The sequence below is a fragment of the Rhinatrema bivittatum genome, chromosome 4 (assembly GCF_901001135.1).
Source record: "Rhinatrema bivittatum chromosome 4, aRhiBiv1.1, whole genome shotgun sequence".
Classification (NCBI taxonomy): Eukaryota; Metazoa; Chordata; class Amphibia; order Gymnophiona; family Rhinatrematidae; genus Rhinatrema; species Rhinatrema bivittatum.
In genome coordinates, this window is record NC_042618.1 from 311,352,718 (window position 1) to 311,373,128 (window position 20,411).

General features: G+C 44.7%; 1 protein-coding gene across 2 annotated transcripts in view; it reads right to left on the reverse strand.

The window, feature by feature from the left end:
* Positions 1 to 5,037: 5,037 nt before the first annotated feature.
* The window catches only part of RCVRN (recoverin), a 34,065-nt gene continuing 18,691 nt past the window's right edge, over positions 5,038 to 20,411 (reverse strand). For both annotated transcript variants that reach the window (XM_029600259.1, XM_029600260.1), the window contains exons 3-4: positions 8,036 to 8,147; positions 5,038 to 5,450 (exon numbers count right to left, since the gene is read on the reverse strand). In XM_029600259.1, the coding sequence (XP_029456119.1) occupies positions 5,365 to 5,450; positions 8,036 to 8,147 (198 nt within the window). In that variant the 3' untranslated portion in view covers positions 5,038 to 5,364. The remainder of the gene's footprint in view (positions 5,451 to 8,035; positions 8,148 to 20,411) is intronic.

Below are 20,411 nucleotides of genomic sequence, written 5' to 3' on the forward strand. Positions count from 1 at the left end.
CCCACTGATTCGACGTCACCTTGGCCCATTCCTCGTAAAAAAGGGACAGTCTGCCCCCCACGACAACCTCCAAGGAGTGGGTCCGCCTCATCTCATTTCGAAGACTTGACTCCAGTGGACGCTGGGGAAGCTCCAGGCATTCCGAACCGGCGGCCATGAAAGAACTGACACCAGGACTGTTGCCTGTTAGCCCCTGGCCTGAAGGTAGGACCCACAATCTTGGCCGGACGAAACTTCCGATTTCCCTGAAAACGAGATCTTGCAGAAAAAGAACCTCTCTCCCAGAGATTGGATCAAATCTTCCAACTGCTTACCAAAAAGCAGCTTTCCCTTAAAAAGAACCTTCCCTTAAAAAGAACCTTCTCTCCCAGAGATTAGATCAAATCTTCCAACTGCTTACCAAAAAGCAGCTTTCCCTTAAAGGGCATGGAGCCGAGATGCGCCTTTGACGAAACATCCGCCACCCAGTTTCTCTACACAGGAGCCTGTGCGCTGACACCGCGGATACCATGGATCTGGCAGAGGCCCTCAACAGATCATGAAGAGCATCAGCACTATAAGCGACCACCGATTCGAGCTAGCCCGCTTGGAGAGCCTCACCCTCCAACAGGTCCTCATTTGCCTGCAGCTTCTGAACCCAGCGGAGGCCCGCCCGTAAAGCAAAATTGCTACACATGGCAGCCCGCACCGCCAGAGCAGACACTTCAAAAATCTTCTTTAATGGAATCTCCAACTTCCTATCCTGCAGATCCTTGAGGGCCATTGCTCAGTTGACCGGGATAGCGGTCCTCTTGGTAACTGCCGGCATCGCTGAGTCCACCTTAGGAACTCGCAACATCTCCAGAGTTTCCTCTGGCAAAGGATATAGCTTGTCCATAGCCTTACTCACCTTGAGTCCGAGGTCAGGGGTATCCCATTCTCGGAATAACAAATCCGTGGTGGAAAAATGGAATGGGAATGAAATAGTGGGGCCCTTCAGGCCCAACAAAACAGGATCCATATTCCCCTGTTTGACCTCCGCCGGTGGCCCGTCGATACCCAATTCTCTCAAAATAAAGGGGATGAGTGGGCCGAGCTCATCTCTTCGGAACAGCTGGACTACATTTGGGTCGTCCCCCTCAGCGACCTGCGCCCCTTGGACCTTGTCCGCTGGCAAGTCCGGATTCTCATCCACCCCCCCCCCCCCGGGGGCTTTTCCTGCAAATCTGTGTCATCAGAGGTGTCTGTATCCGTCTGATGGCCCCCTGTTCTTAATGGGCGTTGTACTTTAGGGGGAGCAGAGCCCCCCTTATCCATGTCCCGGCTCCCCTTAGACCTATGCCGCTTCCGATTCACCTTGTGGGAGACACTGGGAGAGGGACCCTCCTCAACCTGCTTCTTACCTGCCTTTTTGGCCCTAAAGGCCTTATGCATAAGCAATACAAACTCTAATGAAAATGAAGAGGAAGAGGAGGAGTCCCCTGCACCATCGGGGTCCTCATATGTCCCAGTAGAATCTGGGGGTCTGCATCCCTTGCTCCTTCAGAGACAGTCCGCTGCGGAGATAAATTGGGAGGGGAATTCCCCTTCCCCCTCGCGTTCCTCGTGGCTCTCCTGCCTATGCTGCCTGAGGACAAAATGGCTGCCGTTCCCGCACTCCGCGGGAACGGCTCAACCGAGCCAGCCGGAGGAGCAGGGGGCCTCGCAGCGTTCGTGCACACCGATTGCCGACCCTCCCGGGGTAAAACGGAAGGGCCCTCCCCTCCCGGAAGACAGGCCGAACAAAGTCCGTCGCGGGACAATCGCGTATGCGCCAAGCTGCACGCAAGGCATGCCGATGATCGGGGCATGACAGCCCTGCCGCGAAAGCACACAGCACCCCGGACCAGCAAATCGAAGAATAAATGAGCCGCAGACGCAGGGAGAGTCAGCGCAACAAAAACACAAACTTTTTTTTTTTAATATTTACCCCCGGGCCGGCATGGCAGCCCGCGTGAGCCTCAGTTCCATCTGGGGGGAGTGAGCCGGACTCTCCAGTATCACCCCCAGAGCTGCTCTGTCTTTGGTACCAGGGCCCTCGACCCCTTCGAGCAGCTGCCTGCAACACGAGAGGGGATGGTCCCCTCAAGACCTCACAACCCTCTGGGCGGCTTGAGACTTCAATCTATTAAAGTTCCCCCTTTTTTTTTTTTTTTTAAGGAACTTTACTTCTAATCTACCCCTCTGTCTACACTACCAACTCAAAGACCAAGCTATACTTTAGTGCTGCTGATCAAACCAGACTTTGGGCTTTGCACCTCAACCATCTGCTGGAGACAGATGAATACTGGCAGACTGTGGGTGGCACCTTGGTATATATGGCAGAGTCTGTCAAAACTTTCTCTGTTTCCATCTGCTGGAAGGGAGGCATAACCCAGGAGTCTGGACTGATCTGGGTACGTACAGGGAATATGCACTTTGTTTCACAACATACATACATTTAACTGCATTGAGTGGCGGAGGCACAGCAGGGAATGCAACAACATGCTTTGTTTTGCATTTTCAAAACTACATCTTTTGAAGGAAAAAATACCCACAGAAAAAACAGGTGCAAATATCTACAGGTGCTTTTTCCCAAGACAATTTTCAAAGGGAAAATATGTTTCCTTTCCCATTGAGAACTGGTGCAAAGTCTGCAGGAAAAAGCACCTGTGGACTTTGCGGTTTACCCCCAGACATTTGAAAATGGTCTACAAAATGTGTTTTGGTTGCAGAGAGGCCCACAAAATTAAGTTACAATATACAGAGAGAATTATTCCAATATTTTCAGGAACTACTTGGAGCTGGGCGAGTATAATATGCATAGGAATTGACAGCTGTTTATATGAATTGCTTGGAGGATGTGGTTCTGCTGGTTTGAGTTAACATTTTGTTGTTTTGTGATTTATTATATTTTGTTTTATATGTATTATGCTTTATTTATTAATTTAATGTTTTTAGTGTAAATGATATTGTCATCATACTTGAGGCTACAAAGAAAGGTGAGTAATCAAATAGAAACAAATTAAAACGGTTATAAAATCTCACTCATTGGTAATGCAGCACCTTGAGATTCATGCCCCACTTTGTATAACATCCTCATATGAGTAGGGATGTACATTTGATTGGAACAAACATGGAAAATGGGACAAAAGAGCTTGTTTTCAATTTGTATCAAATGTACCTACATTTCAGACCTATTAGTAAAAATTTGTAACCTATCACTAAAATCATCCATTGTACCTGAAGGCTGGAGGATAGCTAATGTAACCCCAATATTTAAAAAGGGCTCCAGGGGCGATCCGGGAAACTACAGACCAGTTAGCCTGACTTCAGTGCCAGGAAAAATAGTGGAAAGTGTTCTAAATATCAAAATCACAGAACATATAGAAAGACATGGTTTAATGGAACAAATTCAGCATGGCTTTACCCAAGGCAAGTCTTGCCTCACAAATCTGCTTCACTTTTTTGAAGAAGTTAATAAACATGTAGATAAAGGTGAACCGGTAGATGTAGTATATTTGGATTTTCAGAAGGCGTTTGACAAAGTTCTTCATGAGAGGCTTCTAGGAAAAGTAAAAAGTAATGGGATAGGTGGCGATGACCTTTCGTGGATTACAAACTGGTTAAAAGACAGGAAACAGAGAGTAGGATTAAATGGACAATTTTCTCAGTGGAAGGGAGTGGGCAGTGGAGTGCCTCAGGGATCTGTATTGGGACCCGTACTTTTCAATATATTTATACATGATCTGGAAAGAAATACGACGAGTGAGGTAATCAAATCTTCAGATGATACAAAATTGTACAGAGTAGTTAAATCACAAGCAGATTATGATAAATTGCAGGAAGACCTTCTGAGACTGGAAAATTGGGCATCCAAATGGCAGATGAAATTCAATGTGGATAAGTGGAAGGTAACCCATGCTATAGTTACACAATGTTAGGTTCCATATTAGGAGCTACCACCCAAGAAATAGATCTAGGCATCATAATGGATAACACATTGAAATTGTCGGTTCAGTGTGCTGCGGCAGTCAAAAAAGCAAACAGAATGTTAGAAATTATTAGAAAGGGAATGGTGAATAAAATGGAAAATGTCATAATGCCCCTGTATCGCTCCATGGTGAGACCGCACCTTGAATACTGTGTACAATTCTGGTTGCCGCATCTCAAAAAAGATATAGTTGCGATGGAAAAGGTACAGAGAAGGGCAACCAAAATGATAAAGGGAATGGAACAGCTCCCGATGAGGAAAGACTAAAGAGGTTAGGACTTTTCAGCTTGGAGAAGAGACGGCTGAGGGGGGATATGATAGAGGTGTTTAAAATCATGAGAGGTTAATGTGAATCAGTTATTTACTCTTTCTGATAATAGAAAGACTAGGGGGCACTCCATGAAGTTAGCATGTGGCACCTTTAAAACTAATCGGAGAAAGTTCTTTTTCACTCAACGCACAATTAAACTCCAGAATTTGTTGCCAGAGGATGTGGTTAGTGCAGTTAATGTAGCTGTGTTTAAAAATGGATTGGATAAGTTTTTGGAGGAGAAGTCCATTACCTGCTACTAATTAAGTTGACTTAGAAAATAGCCACTGCCATTAGCAATGGTAACATGGAATAGACAGTTTTTGGGTACTTGCCAGGTTTTTATGGCCTGGATTGGCCACTGTTGGAAACAGGATGCTGGGCTTGATGGACCCTTGGTCTGACCCAGTATGGCATGTTCTTATGTTCTTAAACAAATTAGGCACACAAACCACCAAAAAATTTCATCACAATTTGTTTTTGGCAAATAGTGCACACAGTTTGCTGAAAAATTATTGGGATGAAAGAACAAAAAAATTGAATCCTATGAAAATATAAAATATGAATAGTAAACCCCTTTCTGTGCTTGTGTGGAAAGCCCCTGGGTGCCTGACTTGATTCTTCTCTAGCATAACAGAAATGTTGATGTAAAATGTTTGAGTTTGGTGGATCTGCTTTCTCCATATGAGGAAATGATACGTTTTAATTTGAATGTAAATGAGGAAGCAAGAACCTGTAAAACCCACTTAACATTTATTGTTGCAGATTTTTCTTGCAGTAAAGAGATTATAGTAAATGACCTTGAGGACTGAGCAAGGCATTAACTGTACTCTGAGGGTTATTACTGGAAGCCTAATTACTGCACAGAGAACATGACATCATCCGCTTTAAAGACTTTTGTACAGTAAAAATTAAGGACAAGAACTGTTTCTAATCAGTTGACTTGAAACAAGAAATTCTCCAGCAACTGGGGCTGCAAGTGATGCAGAGCGCTGCATCGAACACTCTTAGTGAGGAAAGTCTGCACGTGAGCGCTAGTGTTTATTCTCCTTCAGATGCTCCTTCACTTCTCAGGCTCATACTGGATCAAGCGCAGGATCTCCTTATTGTTCATGATGCCTTGAATGAATTCCCCTTCTGTGAGTTTATCTATTGGGAAAGGCAAGCAGATGCTGTAAAGCTATTGATAGTTGCATCACTGAAAAGAAAGACAGCGCCTTCAAATTCAGGCTTCAGGAAACATCCTCACTGGGCAAGTCTTTCTCTGAGGGAGTCCATTGGAAAGAAAAACTCTAAGGCAGGGCTTCCCAAACTTTTAGCCAATGTGACTCCATTTTAGCACTTGAAAATTTACATGACCCCAGAAAACGGCCACTCCGCTCTCACCATCCCTGCACTCTGATTTCCCCACCCTTTCCCAATCAATCCTTTTCTCTACCTCCATCCTCCTCCAGAGGACATCTGCTTTCAATTTCCACCACTCTAGGTGATCCTCTCTTACATTCCCACCTCCTATCACCTCCTCAGGCCATCCTCTCTCTCTTACTCTCTCCAGCCCTTTTCGTATTCTCCTAGCTGAAGTTCTCTCACCTCCAAACCATTTTTATAACCCCTAATTGATTCTCTTTCATCCCCTCTTTCTGTTGTCTTCCTCCCCACCAACTTTTCACTTACATCACCCCTCTTATCCCCAGCTCCTCTCTTGCATCCCCCAGGTTCTCTTGTCATTCCCCCCTCTCACTTTCCACAAGCCAATTCGCTGATGCCACCCTCAAACTCTTCTTATATCTGATCCCTCCCTTCAAATAGCTCCTTCTTCAAGCATTCCATTGGCCAGGGTCAGTGGCAACATTTTCCTTTGGGACTCGAGTCAAGGGTATATAACAACTGGTGGGAAGAGTGAGCAGATTGATGACAGGGCAGTTTTTTTCTCTTGGGTGAAGAGAGAGAAGCAGTGGTAATCTCCACTGGCTTATGCACCCTCAGCCCACCTTCCCCTCATGGGATGGGCAAAGCATGAACAATTAAACAACCATACACACTGCAGAAATTCACTAAGTGTGTAGTTTTTAATATATAGCACATCATCACTAAAGGACAAATTACAATTGTAAAGTTTGTTCTGTACTTAAAACTACGAAAGAAAGACATGGACATGATTCATCACATTTTAACAACGAATATTGATCGCAAACTATGTTACCGAACCTTATGGCACCTATGTAAACGGACAAATTGTAATATCATTATTTTTATGTGCCTTAATGTAAACCGTTGTGACGGTCTCCACCAAATGACAGTATAGAAAAGATGTAAAATAAATAAATAAATAAATGTAAAGTCATGCGAGGGTATGACCACTACAGGACCATGGCTCACATGCCCCATGCTGACTTTCGCTACTACTGCTGCTGGCAGTGTCTGAAGAGCACTACCATTGCGACCCTTGTGACCCCAGCTGGAGGTTTTGTGACCCCATTTGAGGTCCCAACCCACAGTTTGGGAAGCCTTGCTTCAGTTTATCATGTTCCCTGCAAATGCCCTGCTGATCTCAAATAGTTTGGCTGCTGTGTTAGTCCACTTGAATGCATAGAAATAAAGGTTAACAAATCAAAACAAAAAAAATATATATAATGTAATGCCTTTTCATTGGACTAAATGCAATTCTTGACTAACATTTGAGAATTAATACTCTCTTCTTCAGGTCAGAATTCAAACGAGCAAAATATGTTATTACCAGGAAATATAATGTAGCTTGGCTGCCATAAGTGAATCATAAAAGGTATTCCACCCATCAAACACCCTCCCGCACACTCACCCTCCCACACTCACACCCACACCCACTCCTTCCCCTATCATTGGAATGCCTTTTATGATTTACTTATGGCCACACTACTTTATATTTCCTGATATGTCATATTTTGCTCATCTTTTGTTCATTTGAATTCTGACTTGAAGAAGGGACTATTAACTCTTGAAAGCTAGTCAAGCAATGTATGAAGTTAATCCAATGAAAAGGTTTTCATTATATACTATGGATACAGAGGCCAAATATTCAGAAGCCATTTAGACGGATAACTAGTTGCTGATATTCAGCGACATGTGTTCCTAAATTCTAGGCGTACAACAAGATGCGCGCTCAGAATTGGAGGCGTTCCAGGGGCAGGCAAGAGGCGTTTCTGGGCGTTGCATAGTTAGCTGCTGATATTCGGAGTTAGCCGCTTAACCTATGCCACTCCACAGCTGAATATCGGTCTCATATAGTTTTTTTATTTGTTAATCTTTGTTTCTGATCTCAAGAAGATCCTAGAAGCAGCTCTCTGGATCAACACCGTCTTATATAGGATCTCATCAAACTTGAATAGCCAGTGTTACCAATAACCTCATTCAAGTTCATTTAAATAAGTTCCCTGAAGTAAGCACAGCTATTTCAATCAGCAGCATCACTTAAACAGTAACCACAAACTCCTGAAGGAAGCCAGGATGTCCAGAGTACTCTCTTTCATCCTTGGACTGAAGAATATTCTTAGCACAACTTTCTGTGATATGGAATTGTAAGGATCTTTTGATAAACAATTTCATTTTTTCCAAAGTAGCTGTTTCCTGTGAGGATTGCTTCTAATCTAAAAGTCAGGATCTCTTTTCCAAGCATCCTTAATTATCCTTAATTCATCTGTAGACATAGTTCTAGCACAAAGTGGCTGTGTTATTCAACAGATTTAAGTCCCACTTACCATTATCCTTCTTTCCGAAGAACACCCAGATCTTTTCAGTCCTCTTCTCAGGGGTGTTCTCATCTGCTGGCAGGTGCTTCTGATTCTCAGGACTGATCATTTTGAATATAGCCTGTAAAATAACACCTCAAATGGTCACAAGCCAAGATTCCTACTTCTAGTACTTGTCATTTCTATAGCACCACTAGACATAACACAGCACTCTACAGATGCACCTATGAGACAGTCCCTCCTCTGTAAAGCTTATAATCTAGTTAAGTCAAACACACAGAACTAATAAGAGACATTGGGAATTTAACTTACTGAAAACAGAATGGTTAAAACCAACAAATCTGTAATCAAGATAGCTAGGGGTCAAGATTTAAATTAAATTAAACTAAATTAAACTCATTTTTTAGGTAGCTTTTAAGCTTCAAAAAGGTGAGTTTTTAGGCTGGATTGGAATAAGATAAGGAAGGAAGTATGATGCACCAACTCAGTAAGTCTATTGCAGACATATGGCGTAGCGAGGTGAAAAGCGCAGAGTTGGGAGTTGGCAGTGGAGGAGAAAGGCACAGATAAGTTCACGAGGAGGATTGTAGGGAGAGATAAGAACATAAGAACATGCCATACTGGGTCAGACCAAGGGTCCATCAAGCCCAGCATCCTGTTTCCAACAGTGGCCAATCCAGGCCATAAGAACCTGGCAAGTACCCAAAAACTAAGTCTATTCCATGTTACTGTTGCTAGTAATAGCAGTGGCTATTTTCTAAATCAACTTAATTAATAGCAGGTAATGGACTTCTCCTCCAATAACTTATCCAATCCTTTTTTAAACCCAGCTACACTAACTGCACTAACCACATCCTCTGGCAACAAGGAGAGGTAGTAAGATGCTACAGAATGAATACACTGGTAGGTGAGTAAGAGGAGCTTGAACTGTATAGAGACACAGATAGGACAGTGACTTGAGAAGAGAAGTTATATGGGTATAGTGTCGTTGGAAGGAAAATATGATCTGTGTTGCAGAGCCTTTAGTCTCCTTTTTTTTTTTAAAGTGCATTAAAAACACATTTTAGTGTGCTGATTTAATGTCCATGGGAGGGGGGCAGAAGAGAAAGAAGTGGATTAATTTGTCCCATTCCTTGGATTTTAACCTGTAATAGTTTTTCTATTTCTATGATTTATTCTCGAACCATGCTCCTCCAAATTCAAAAAGAAACTAAAAACATGGTTGTTTAAACAAGCCTATCCCGACTAGTCTACCTCTCCTTTCGCCCTTTACGCTCCTAGTCATTCACCGTATCCTTATATACACGATCATGCTGCCTTGATATCACCCACGTATATTTGACCACTCAATTATGATGCTACCTTGTATATATGACCATGTAACTATTATATTAAACTTGTCCTGGTTTTATACTCTTCATCTGTATTGGTTTTTTGCTTTCATGTTATGTTCAGGTATTCTTCTGCAGTTGCTCTGTACTTCTACCTTATACTTTGTGTGATCCCCTCCCATTTTAATCCCTGTTATTATGTATTTTCAAACCTGCTTGTTAGAATGTAAACCGGTATGATGTCCCCTCTAATACCGATACAAAAAAGTCTTTAAATAAATAAATAAATACATTTTTTGTACATACCTATTATTTTTGTTATGCCCCTCCCCCAAATATTTTATGTGGGTGCCTCATGTATGCCAACATTAACATGGTATTTACTAAAGGCCATTAATCTCTTTAGTAAATATGACATTAAATGGATACTGCTGCTGGTAACATGCAGACATTACCAGAGGTAGCAATGCACTTGCATTTCTGCTGCCAGTAATGCACACCTGTCCCCCTTCACTCTCCTTAAAGGGCCAGCAGCAACCAAAGTAACCCCATACTAGGGATGTGAATCGTTTTTTGACGATTTAAAATATCGTCCGATATATTTTAAATCGTCAAAAATCGTTAGAGGCGATATACAATAGGAATTCCCCCGATTTATCGTCAAAAATCGTAAATCGGGGGAAGGGGGAGGGGGGAGGGGAAGGGGGAGGGCAGGAAAACCGGCACACTAAAACAACCCTTAAACCCACCCCGACCCTTTAAAATAAATCCCCCACCATCCCGAACCCCCCCAAAATGTCTTAAATTACCTGTGGTCCAGTGGGGGGGTCCCGCTGTGATCTTCCATTCTCGGGCCACTGGTGCGTTGATAGCATGGCGCTGGCGCTACCTTTGCCCTGTCATATGACAGGGCAAAGGTAGCGCCGGCGCCATTTTGGTTCCTGTCCCCCGACGTCACGAGCGTAGGAGATCGCTCCCGGACCCCCGCTGGACCCCCAGGGACTTTTGGCCAGCTTGGGGGGACCTCCTGACCCCCACAAGACTTGCCAAAAGTCCAGCGGGGGTCCGGGAACGACCTCCTGCACTCGAATCGTGTTGCCGTATGGCCGGCGCCATTTTGCAAAATGGCGCCGGCCATATGGCCATATTGCCGTATTGCAAAATGGTGCCGGCCGTACGGCAACACAATTCGAGTGCAGGAGGTCGTTCCCGGACCCCCGCTGGACTTTTGGCAAGTTTTGTGGGGGTCAGGAGGCCCCCCCAAGCTGGCCAAAAGTCCCTGGGGGTCCAGTGGGGGTCCGGGAGAGATCTCCTACGCTAGTGACGTCGGGGGACAGGAACCAAAATGGCGCCGGTGCTACCTTTGCCCTGTCATATGACAGGGCAAAGGTAGCGCCGGCGCCATTTCTATCAACGCACCCGTGGCCCGAGAGTGAAACATCACACCGGGACCCCCCCACTGGACCCCAGGTAATTTAAGACATTTTGGGGGGGGTTCGGGAGGGTGGGGGATTTATTTTAAAGGGTCGGGGTGGGTTTTAGGGTTGTTGTAGTGTGCCGGTTTTCCCGCCCTCCCCCGATTTACGATTTACATGATATTTAAAAAAACAAAACTGCGACGATCCGATTCCCTCCCCCCCCAGCCGAAATCGATCATTAAGACGATCGATCACACGATTCACATCTCTACCCCATACACACATACCCACCACCATCACTTATCCCCTGAACATCAAACCCTTTCCCACCTCTCCCCTGAAGGAAATCCACCCACTTAGCAGAAGTCCCTCCCCAGTTCCCTCTCTCCTAGGCTCCCATAACCAAACTGCTGAGATCCCAGGGTCCTGTAGGTAGGCGCGATCTCCATTTGCTCGTGGCCTAACAATGCTGATTTTCTGAGGCTCCCCTTTACACATGCAGGGCTTGGGAAAGCATCAGGTCAGCTGATGCCATTTTGAAAACCGGTGCCAGTGGAGCAGGATCTAGTAGGAATATCTCTGCTCAGAGCATTCTGAAAATGGGCTGTTTGGGAAGTGGGGCCTAGGGAATAAGATCCCTGAAGGAAGGTTTTCACTGGGTAGGAGTTTTCCTTTGGCTTTGGATAGTGGGGTTTTGCTCTGAAGGGGATAGTGGCAATGCAATTAGGGGGGGGGGGGGGTATGCTTAGGGCAAGGGTGATGCGTTGGGGGATTGTGATTGGAGGGAGAGTGGTTATGTGAAGAAGACTGATGCTGAGGAGTGGGGCTAATTTGGGCTGCTGCTGGCCCTCTAACAAAAGTGGGTGGTGGGGGCTTTGTGCAGTTTTTTTTTTAACTTAAGGTAAATTGTGAGGTTAAACATGATTTGCTTTAAGATATTTAAATATTAATGAGCTGCTTTGCAAATGTTATCCTTAACGCTTAAGTGGGCATTGCCGACAATGCGTACTAACATGGATTTGATGTGCATTAATCATCATCATCATCATTTATCTAGCTCACATTCTTCCAGCAAATGATTTCAGAGTATATTACAACATGTAGAGAGGTTTACAATAATCATAGTGTAGATCTGTGATAAAAACAAGTTGCTGTATAGTATGGTGATTATCATAGGCATATTTACCTAGATACCTTGTAAGTTATCCAGTTAAATGCCAACTTTTTAATATTTTTACCACTCATCTGGCTAATTCATAGCCGGATAACTCATTATCTAGCTAAAGTTTAGCTGGATAATGTAGGGGCATTCTGGAATAGGGAAAGGTTATCCGGCTAACTTAGCTGATTTTCAAATGCATCCAGCTAAATTAGCTGAATAACTTTAGGCCTTGAATGGCCAAATAACAAGACTTAACTGGCTATATTCAAAAGAATATAGTTAGTTAAACGGTACTATCTGACAATAAAAAACAAAGGTTTTGGAGTCATTTTTTTTTGGTGAGGATTCAGAGTTTTCACCCAGAAACAAACTAGTTTGAAGACCATAGGCCAACCTCTGAGGGAACTCCTGTTTACTGTCTTACACTGTGAAAAGTTTATGAACAGGCAAGAGCCTGTTTATTTAGTTATACACTAAATCCATGATGAGAAAACTAGCAATTAACTTTTACTAAAGCCTGAGAGAGAGAATGAAAGCCACAGCTGTGTCTGAAAGCTGATAAGAACTCAGAGGGAGGGAACATTGCTTTTCTCACAAGCGTTTGTAGTATATAAGGGGAAACAGAGAGAAAGAGAGGGGAGGGGGAGAGAGAGAGCCCTGGAACTGTGACGTACTGAATCCAAGTTTGTGTGTGGCTCTCTGTGTAGGGGATAAGCTCCTGGGTTCAAGCCCCCAGGTATAATCCCAGTAATTGTAACCTATTGAGTACAGAATATTCTGTGTGTATTTAACTTTAGCATTATGTGGCAACAGAAGGTGTCATTTGTTAAGAATCAAAAGGACACTAAAGTAGAATTAAAAGCAGAAACAAAGAGAAAGTACCTTTTGGAGACTGCAGCAGCTTGTGCGAAGAATCCATGGGATCCTAATGTCGCAGCAGAATTAAATTCTTTTGATGATGTAGAAAATAAGATATCTGAGTATGTCCATGCCACAATGCCCAAGAATAAGAATAAGCAGAGCACAGCCTTAATATGGCTACTGTTAGATATTACAAGTGTTTGGTCACAATGCCTTAAGATCTTGACAGATAAATTGAAACATAATGAATTCATGCAAGAGAATTTATCTTCTGCCCAGTTGGCTGATTTAATTGAGAAGCTAAAAATTGCTAGAACCCAGACTGAGGCTTTAAAGTATGAAGTTACCTGTTTAAATAAGCAGTTACTTGATAAAGATGAAGAATTAGAAATTCTTTGGGAACATTGTAAACCCAAATCCTCCTCTGATTTTAAGAATGAAAAAGAAGGTAATATAAAGACCACTGTGGACAGGAGAGCAAATGATCCAGAAGAGAGGGGGAGTGGGAATGTCACCACTGCATGCATCTGTGACAGGCGTTAAACAGAAGGCCTGCACTTAGTCAGAAGTTTCGAGGCATTTGTTATCAATGCAGGAGAAAAGGACATACAGCTAAAATTTGTTACAAACCTCAAATTTCACATTCAGCATTTACTTCCTCTTCCCAGCAGGCCTGCAGATTAGGTTGGGGATAAGTTCCTGGGTTCAAGCCCCCAGGTATAATGCCAGTAATTGTGTGTTTATGAGATTAGCCCCCCAGGTCAGAGCCCCTGGGCAGGATACCAGTGTACATGGTCTGAACCCGTAACAGTGGGCCTGTGAGCCAATTCCTTAACTCCCTCCTACCAATACTTTACGAATGGCTCTGCTGGGCTAAGACCCCCTCCTCCCCAACCCCTCTGAAAGTGCATTAAAAAAAAAACTGTTCTCCACAGGTCAGCTCCCTTCTTCCACATTTTAAAAATATTAATCGGGCTCCCTCGTACTCCTGCCTCCCCACCCTCCACCCACTTGCAACCTCATTGTCACCCTCCAACTTCTTCAGAATCTCCCAAGATTGCTAGAACCCCAGGCAGGAGCAAGGTATTCTTTTACCCACTCTTGGCACTTCCAGTGTTGCTCTGACAGCTTTTTTCTCACTGAGTTTCTGGGACAAATTAGCCGGCTAACTTTAGCCAGATAACTTGTCTGCTCACCAGCTTACTGAATATTGACCCCCTAGCTCATATCAATAAGCATAGAGTACATCAGTAATTAAATCAAATCAGTAATAATGGGGGATAGGCGAAGTAGATGGTATCTCAGTAATAAACTGCCAGATCAGAATAGGGAGGTAGTATGTAACTGGGGGATAGGAAAGGATGTAGGAGGCAGCATATTAGAAATAGTGCAAAGTATAATGGGGTATATGTTAGGGCAGTGATACTGTGGATCTTGTGTAGAGTGCAGTGAGATTTAAGTAATGGAAATCAAGAGATCAGGTTTCTGGTAGTGAGCTGAATAGTCCTATAAATAGCCAGGTTTTTAATCTCTTTATTAAGGTAAAGAGGACTTGCCTAGTGGTTAGAGCAGTAGGCTGAGAACCAGGGAAGACAGGATTCAAATCCACTCTTTGTGACCTTGAGCAAGTCATTTTACCTCCTTTGCTTCTGGTACAAATTTAGGGCTATATTTACTAAGCTGCGATAAGGTTAATAATGTGGATAAAACAGTGTTTATCAAGCAATATACCCATATTACATGCAGAGGCAAGCTAAGGGGGCGGTCTGCCTCGGGTGGCAATAGGGGGAGGAGGGATGCGGAACAGTGACGTGGTGGGGAAAACCCCGCCAGCAAAAGAAAGGACCTGAAGTAGCAGAGGCCAGCAGCACTGCAGGCATTTACTGGAGCTGGGGCAGTGGCAAAGAATAGGCCCAGTGTTGTCACTGGAGCTCCCAGAGCTGATGGCAGAAGAAGCCCTGCAGTGCCACTGGCAGCTGAAAAAGGGAGAGATTGGCCCTGTGAGAGTAAGTGCCAGTGTATGAGGGGGGAGGTGTGGGGATATTTGTGTGGATGTATGAAGGTGTGGGTGTGTCTATGAGGGGGGGTGTGTGTGTTTGTGTGTTTATGTATATGAGGAAGTGTGTGTGTGTGTATGAGGGTGTTTGTGTGTGTGTTGGTGTGTATGTATGAGGGTGTTTGTGTGTGTGTTAATGACGGTGTGTGTGAGGGTTTGTGTGTGGGTGTATGTGTGTATATGGGTGAGTATGTGAGGGTATGTGTGGGTGTGCGCATGAGGGTGTGTGGGTATCTGAGGGTATGTGGGTGTGTGCGAGAGTGTGGGTATATATGAGGGTGTGTGTGTCTATGAGAGGATGCCTGTGTATATATGAGATGGTGAGTGTATAGAAGAGTGACTGTGTGTGTGCCTGTGGGGGCATATGTGTGAGAGATTGCCTGTGTGTGGGGGTGGCGGTGGGGTGAGAGAGAGAGGAAGCATGTATGTGTGTCTGCATGGGTGAGACAGGAATCCTGTGTGAGAGATAAAGAGGAAGCGTGTATGTGTGAAAGAGAGACGGAGGAAATGTGTGTGTCTGTCTCTTTCAGACACACACATACACACACACTCAAACTCCCTCTGTCTCTCACCAAGCGTGTATGTGTGGGAGAGACAGATGGAGCATATTTTGTTTGTGTCTCTGTGTGAGTGTGTGTACCCCAAGTTCATAACATTCTCAGGATGACAGGTATGGTGAATGGGGGATTTTTAAAATCCTTATTAGTTTTAATTACTGGGTGTTATTTAATGTCTGCTGTTTTGAAATATTTAATCAATGTTTAGAAAATTTTTAAAAATTTGTATAGGAGCTACTAATTATTGAATATTATTCTATTCATCAGCTGTTTTGAAATGTATATTTTTTAGTATGGTTTTTACTATTCTGATTGATTTATATATCTTGATTGTATTGTTTTGAGGAATATTGATTTTCTGCTTTTCCGCTGTTGCACTGCATACAGATTCTGGCTTGTGGTTTCCAGTTCAGTTTTTGTCTGCATGTGTGCAAGTGAGGGAGAGAGAGAGAAAGACATAGGAAGCATGTGTGTGGGTGTGTTAGCGTGTGAGAGAGACACAAAGGAAGCATCTGCAGCAGGTCAATGGTACAATCGAAGGGTCGGTGTTCCGGAAGTGTTTCAACCATTCTTTTCGAGAAGATGTCCACAAACTCTGCATACTGGGGAGGCAGGTTCAATGAGGCAATTGCCAGAGAGACCAAGGGACACTGAACCTGAAGAAGGCAGGCAGACCAGCAGTGGGGACCCTATGAGGTCAGCTGGAGAGTTCCCCAGCCGATGATGGGGGAGTGTAGTTGTAACCACAGCAGTCCCAAGACAATAGGGTGTACCAATTTCTAAAGAACGTAAAAGCTTATGGTCTCCTTGTAAACACACCTGTGAGGTGATCTGAGTGATCCGGCCAGGAAGAGGCTCCCCGTGGATGGAGGAGGCAACAAGGGGTGGAGCCCTTGGTAGCACTGGCAGAGCTAGTTGAGTAACTAGGTCGTTCAGGATGAAGTCCCTCTGGCACCTGAGTCTATTAGCACCAGGGTAGAGAAGGCGTGTTGTGGCAGAATGATGGATACAGGTATCGTACATTGGGGAGCGGGAGAGGCACTGCCTAGGGTCATCTCCCCGCTGACACCTAGGCTTGATAGTTTTCCTGCCTCTCAGGGCATTGTGCCAGGAGGTGACTCTTCCTGGCACAGTAGAGACAGAGTCCCAATGTGCGTCTCTGCTGTCTTTCCTCAGGTGAGAGACGACTCCATCCCAACTGCATGGGTTCTTCTCGGCAGAGCAGGCCAGCTTCTGCTGGGGGATTTGGTGCCAGAGGGTGCAAGAAGGACGGAGTGAGGGCTATCGACCTGGGGGGTGTCCTGGATTCCCGAAGACGTTGCTGGACGACAGTCTATTTTCCCCGTAAGGTCAATAAGGGCATCCAGATTATCTGGGAGTTCCCGTGCTGCTAGGTCAACTTTAATCTGAGGAGACAGCCCCTCCAGGAACATACTTCGGAGGCTATCCTCATGCCAGCCCAGTTCAGTGGCCAGTGTGCGGAACTCAATAGCATACTCCGCTAGTGTCTTCAAGCCCTGGCAAACACAGAGGAGGTCTGAACCAGCAGTGGTTAGGCGCCCGGGCTCATCGAATACCTGCTTAAAGGTCTGCACAAAAATGATGCAAATCTTGCAGCAATGGGCATGCCCCAAAAGGTGAGGGAAGCCGGCCACGGAGGTTTGCAGCCGGCGAGCGCAACACCTCCATTCAGGTACAGCACCCCCCCTGGATCTGACCCAGACTGCTTGGCCTTTCGGGCCAGACCTTGGTGGGAGGGAGCTTAGGGCAGGTCAGACATGGGTGCCCAGCCATGTCTCCTATGCACCCGATGTCGTGCTAGGGACGCACAATTTTCCCTAGCGCATCCTTTTTAGCACAGCAGCTCATTTAAATATGACATAGGGTCCCCAGGAGAGGTGGTTGGGCGCATGTTAAGAAAGCGGGTGCTAAGCATTGAGCACCTGCTTTCTACACGCCAATATTACATCGGCCCCTATGCTTGCATCCCTTCTGAATCTTCTTAGACTCTATGATTTCTTTTTGTTTTCCTTTTTACTGTTCTGATATCACAGCGCCCATGCACTATTAATCAGGCAGCTAAACCAGATACTGAATCTCCAATGAAGGCACCATGTCTAAATTCGAACAGTGTTTATTCCAACAGGTAATCAAAAACATATAAATTACTGGTTGCAGTCTTGAGGGGGAGGGAAGAGGTTGATTTCAAGTTCAGAGCACCAACTCTAGAGCTGAAATAGCTGTTGTAAGAATTGTACTGGAAATTTAAGTTAGGATTGCCAACTGCCCGCTTTTGGACTGGACAGCCAGGTTTTCAGATGTGTTGTACAGTATACAGTCAGAAGAACTGATTAGACACTGAAAATCCATTTTTTTGTAAGAGGTTCCTCTTTCCCACAGCTTCCTGGTTACAGGGAAAGATCGAGCTGAGAACTGAGCTGTCCTCCTGCATACGTGCCACCTTTTCTGTGTTGTCACTGGATGGGATGGGGAGAGGAGGCGGGGCATAGCACAGCCCTCAGTTCCCAGTGGCTCCACAGAGCTCTGCAACAATGGCCTTCTGGGTCCCTACCCCTCCCCCTCCCTCACTGAGTGCTAGCCTAGGGATACAGAAAAAGAGGAGGGGAAGCTGGAGAAAGAAACAGTCACATTCATTGCTTCTTTTCATGATGAATCACTAACTATAATTATTGTTTATTTTTCTCCTCAATTTTTTACTTTATATTATATATTTTTAATAATTTTTAATATTGTTTTTATTTATTATTATTATTATTAATTTTTTTTCAATGATATTGTACACCGTTTTGACTAAACTCTGTTTGTACAGGCGGTATATAAACATTTTTAAATAAATAAATAAATAAATAAATAAATAAGAGATAGAGGAAACACAGAGAAAAGGGGAGGGAAAGGAAGATAGACATATGCAGGTAGATTTTAAAGCATTGCTCACACAAAAATGGCCCAATACACTCGTATGTGGGCGGCGCACTCAAGCAATGCGAATTTTAAGAAACCGGGAAGTATGCTCGTACATATCTGTGTGGGGGTTAAGAATAAGGAGGCAGAAAAGAGGCATGGAATGGGCATTCTGGGGCAGAGCAAAGACGTACACGCGTAACCCTTGAATTTTGCAAAGTTGAATATGACAACGTGCGCCATCTTACCTGCATAACTTTACTATTGATCCTGATGAGGCTCAAGTCTGGAGATTATGGGCCAGAGGGATCCTAAACACAGGGGGGTGGGGGGGGGGGGGGAGGTGATGGTGTTACATTGGTCTGCCTAGAATGCAAGGGTCTGTAGACTCTTGTAACACTGTCCCTTCTAAAATCCACCCTGTTGAAAGTGCTCCTCTTATAGAGAGAGATAGCAAAATTGTTTACCTTGTAATAGGTGTTATCCCAGGACAGCAGGATGTAGTCCTCACATATGGGTGACATCACCAACGGAGCCCAGCGCAGGAAATCTTTCTGTCAAAGTTTCTAGAACAGGGGTCAGGAACCCATGGCTCGCGAGCCAGATATGGCTCTTTTGAGGGTTGCATCTGGCTCGCAGACAAGTGTCGCCACACTTTCCAGTCCCCCGCTGACCCAGCTGCTCCCCGGTCCTCCTCCGCCCGGGCTTAAAATGCTGTCAGCCCGAACGCGGCAGAATAGCTGGAGTCGGCGGCACAGGCATGCTCTCTTCTTCCCGCCCCCCCCCCCCCCACGGCCCGGAAGAGGAAGTGGTGAGCATCGGGTGCGTGCGCGGGAAGAGACCACGCTAGTGTGGTCTCTTTTTCCCGGCCCCCCCCCCACGGCCCGGAAGAGGAAGTGGAGAGCATCGGGTGCGTGCGCGGCAAGAAGAGGCCACGCTAGTGTGGTCTGTGTTGGTCCGACGGAAAGAAGACTGCAGCGCGGCTCGGAGGAAAATGAAGAGCTTCAACCGCGGCCGATGGTACTCCTCCTCCGCGAGGGCTGAAAATGAAGGTTAGCGTTGGGAGGAGGCTGCTGCTGCTGCCGCGAGTTCCCGGGGTGGGGGGGGGGGAGAGAGAGTGAATGAGCGAGCAAGCATGTGTGTTTGAGATCCTGTGTGTGTGAGTGAGAGATTGCATGTATGTGAATGATTGAGAGCCTGTATATGTGAAAGAGAGTATGTCTGTGATTGAGAGCCTGCCTGTGAGAGAGAGAGCATTAATGTAAGTTTACCATTGGGAACCTGTATGTGTAAGTTTGTGATTTAAAACCTGTTTGTGTGAAAGAGTATGTGTGTATGATTGAGATCCTTTGTGTGTGAGAGAAATCATGTGTATGTATGATTAAGAGCCTGTGTGTATAAGTAAGAGAGAGATCATGTGTGTCTGTGTGTGATTGAGAGCTGATTTAGGTGAGGGAGCATGTGAGTATGTGATTGAGAGCCTGTGTGTAAATGAGAGAAAGAGAGGACATGTTTGTAAGCATGTGAATGAGAGTCTGTGTGTGAGAGAAAAAGACAGCATGTATTTATGTGATTGAAAGCCTGTGTGTGTGTGTAAGTGTGAAAAGATAGACAGCATGTGTGTAAATGTGTAATTAAGAGCCTATATAAGTGAGAGAGAAAAAACATGTGTATATGTGAGTACTGAGAGCATGTGTGTATAGGTGTGTCATTGAGAGCTAGTGTGAGAGAGAGCGCTGGTATGTGACTGAGAGAGGAGAAAGTTCCAAGCAAACCACCCCGCCTCCTGCTAATTCAGAACAATCTCAGGACACCTGGATATCAAACGTTCCCAGGTATGCAGAGCAAAAAAATTTTTGTATCCTTATTATTTTTCATTACTGGGTCTTTGTGTCTGCTATTTTGAAATATTTTGTTGGTATCTGGAAATGTTTTATATGAGTTTTTAATTATTGGATATTCCATTCATCAGCTGTTTCGAAATATGTTCTTTTTGTTAGTACAGTTTTACTGCTGATGATTTTATATTTCTTGATTTGTTTTATAAGGATGGGTGATGTTTCTTTTTTCCTTTGTTA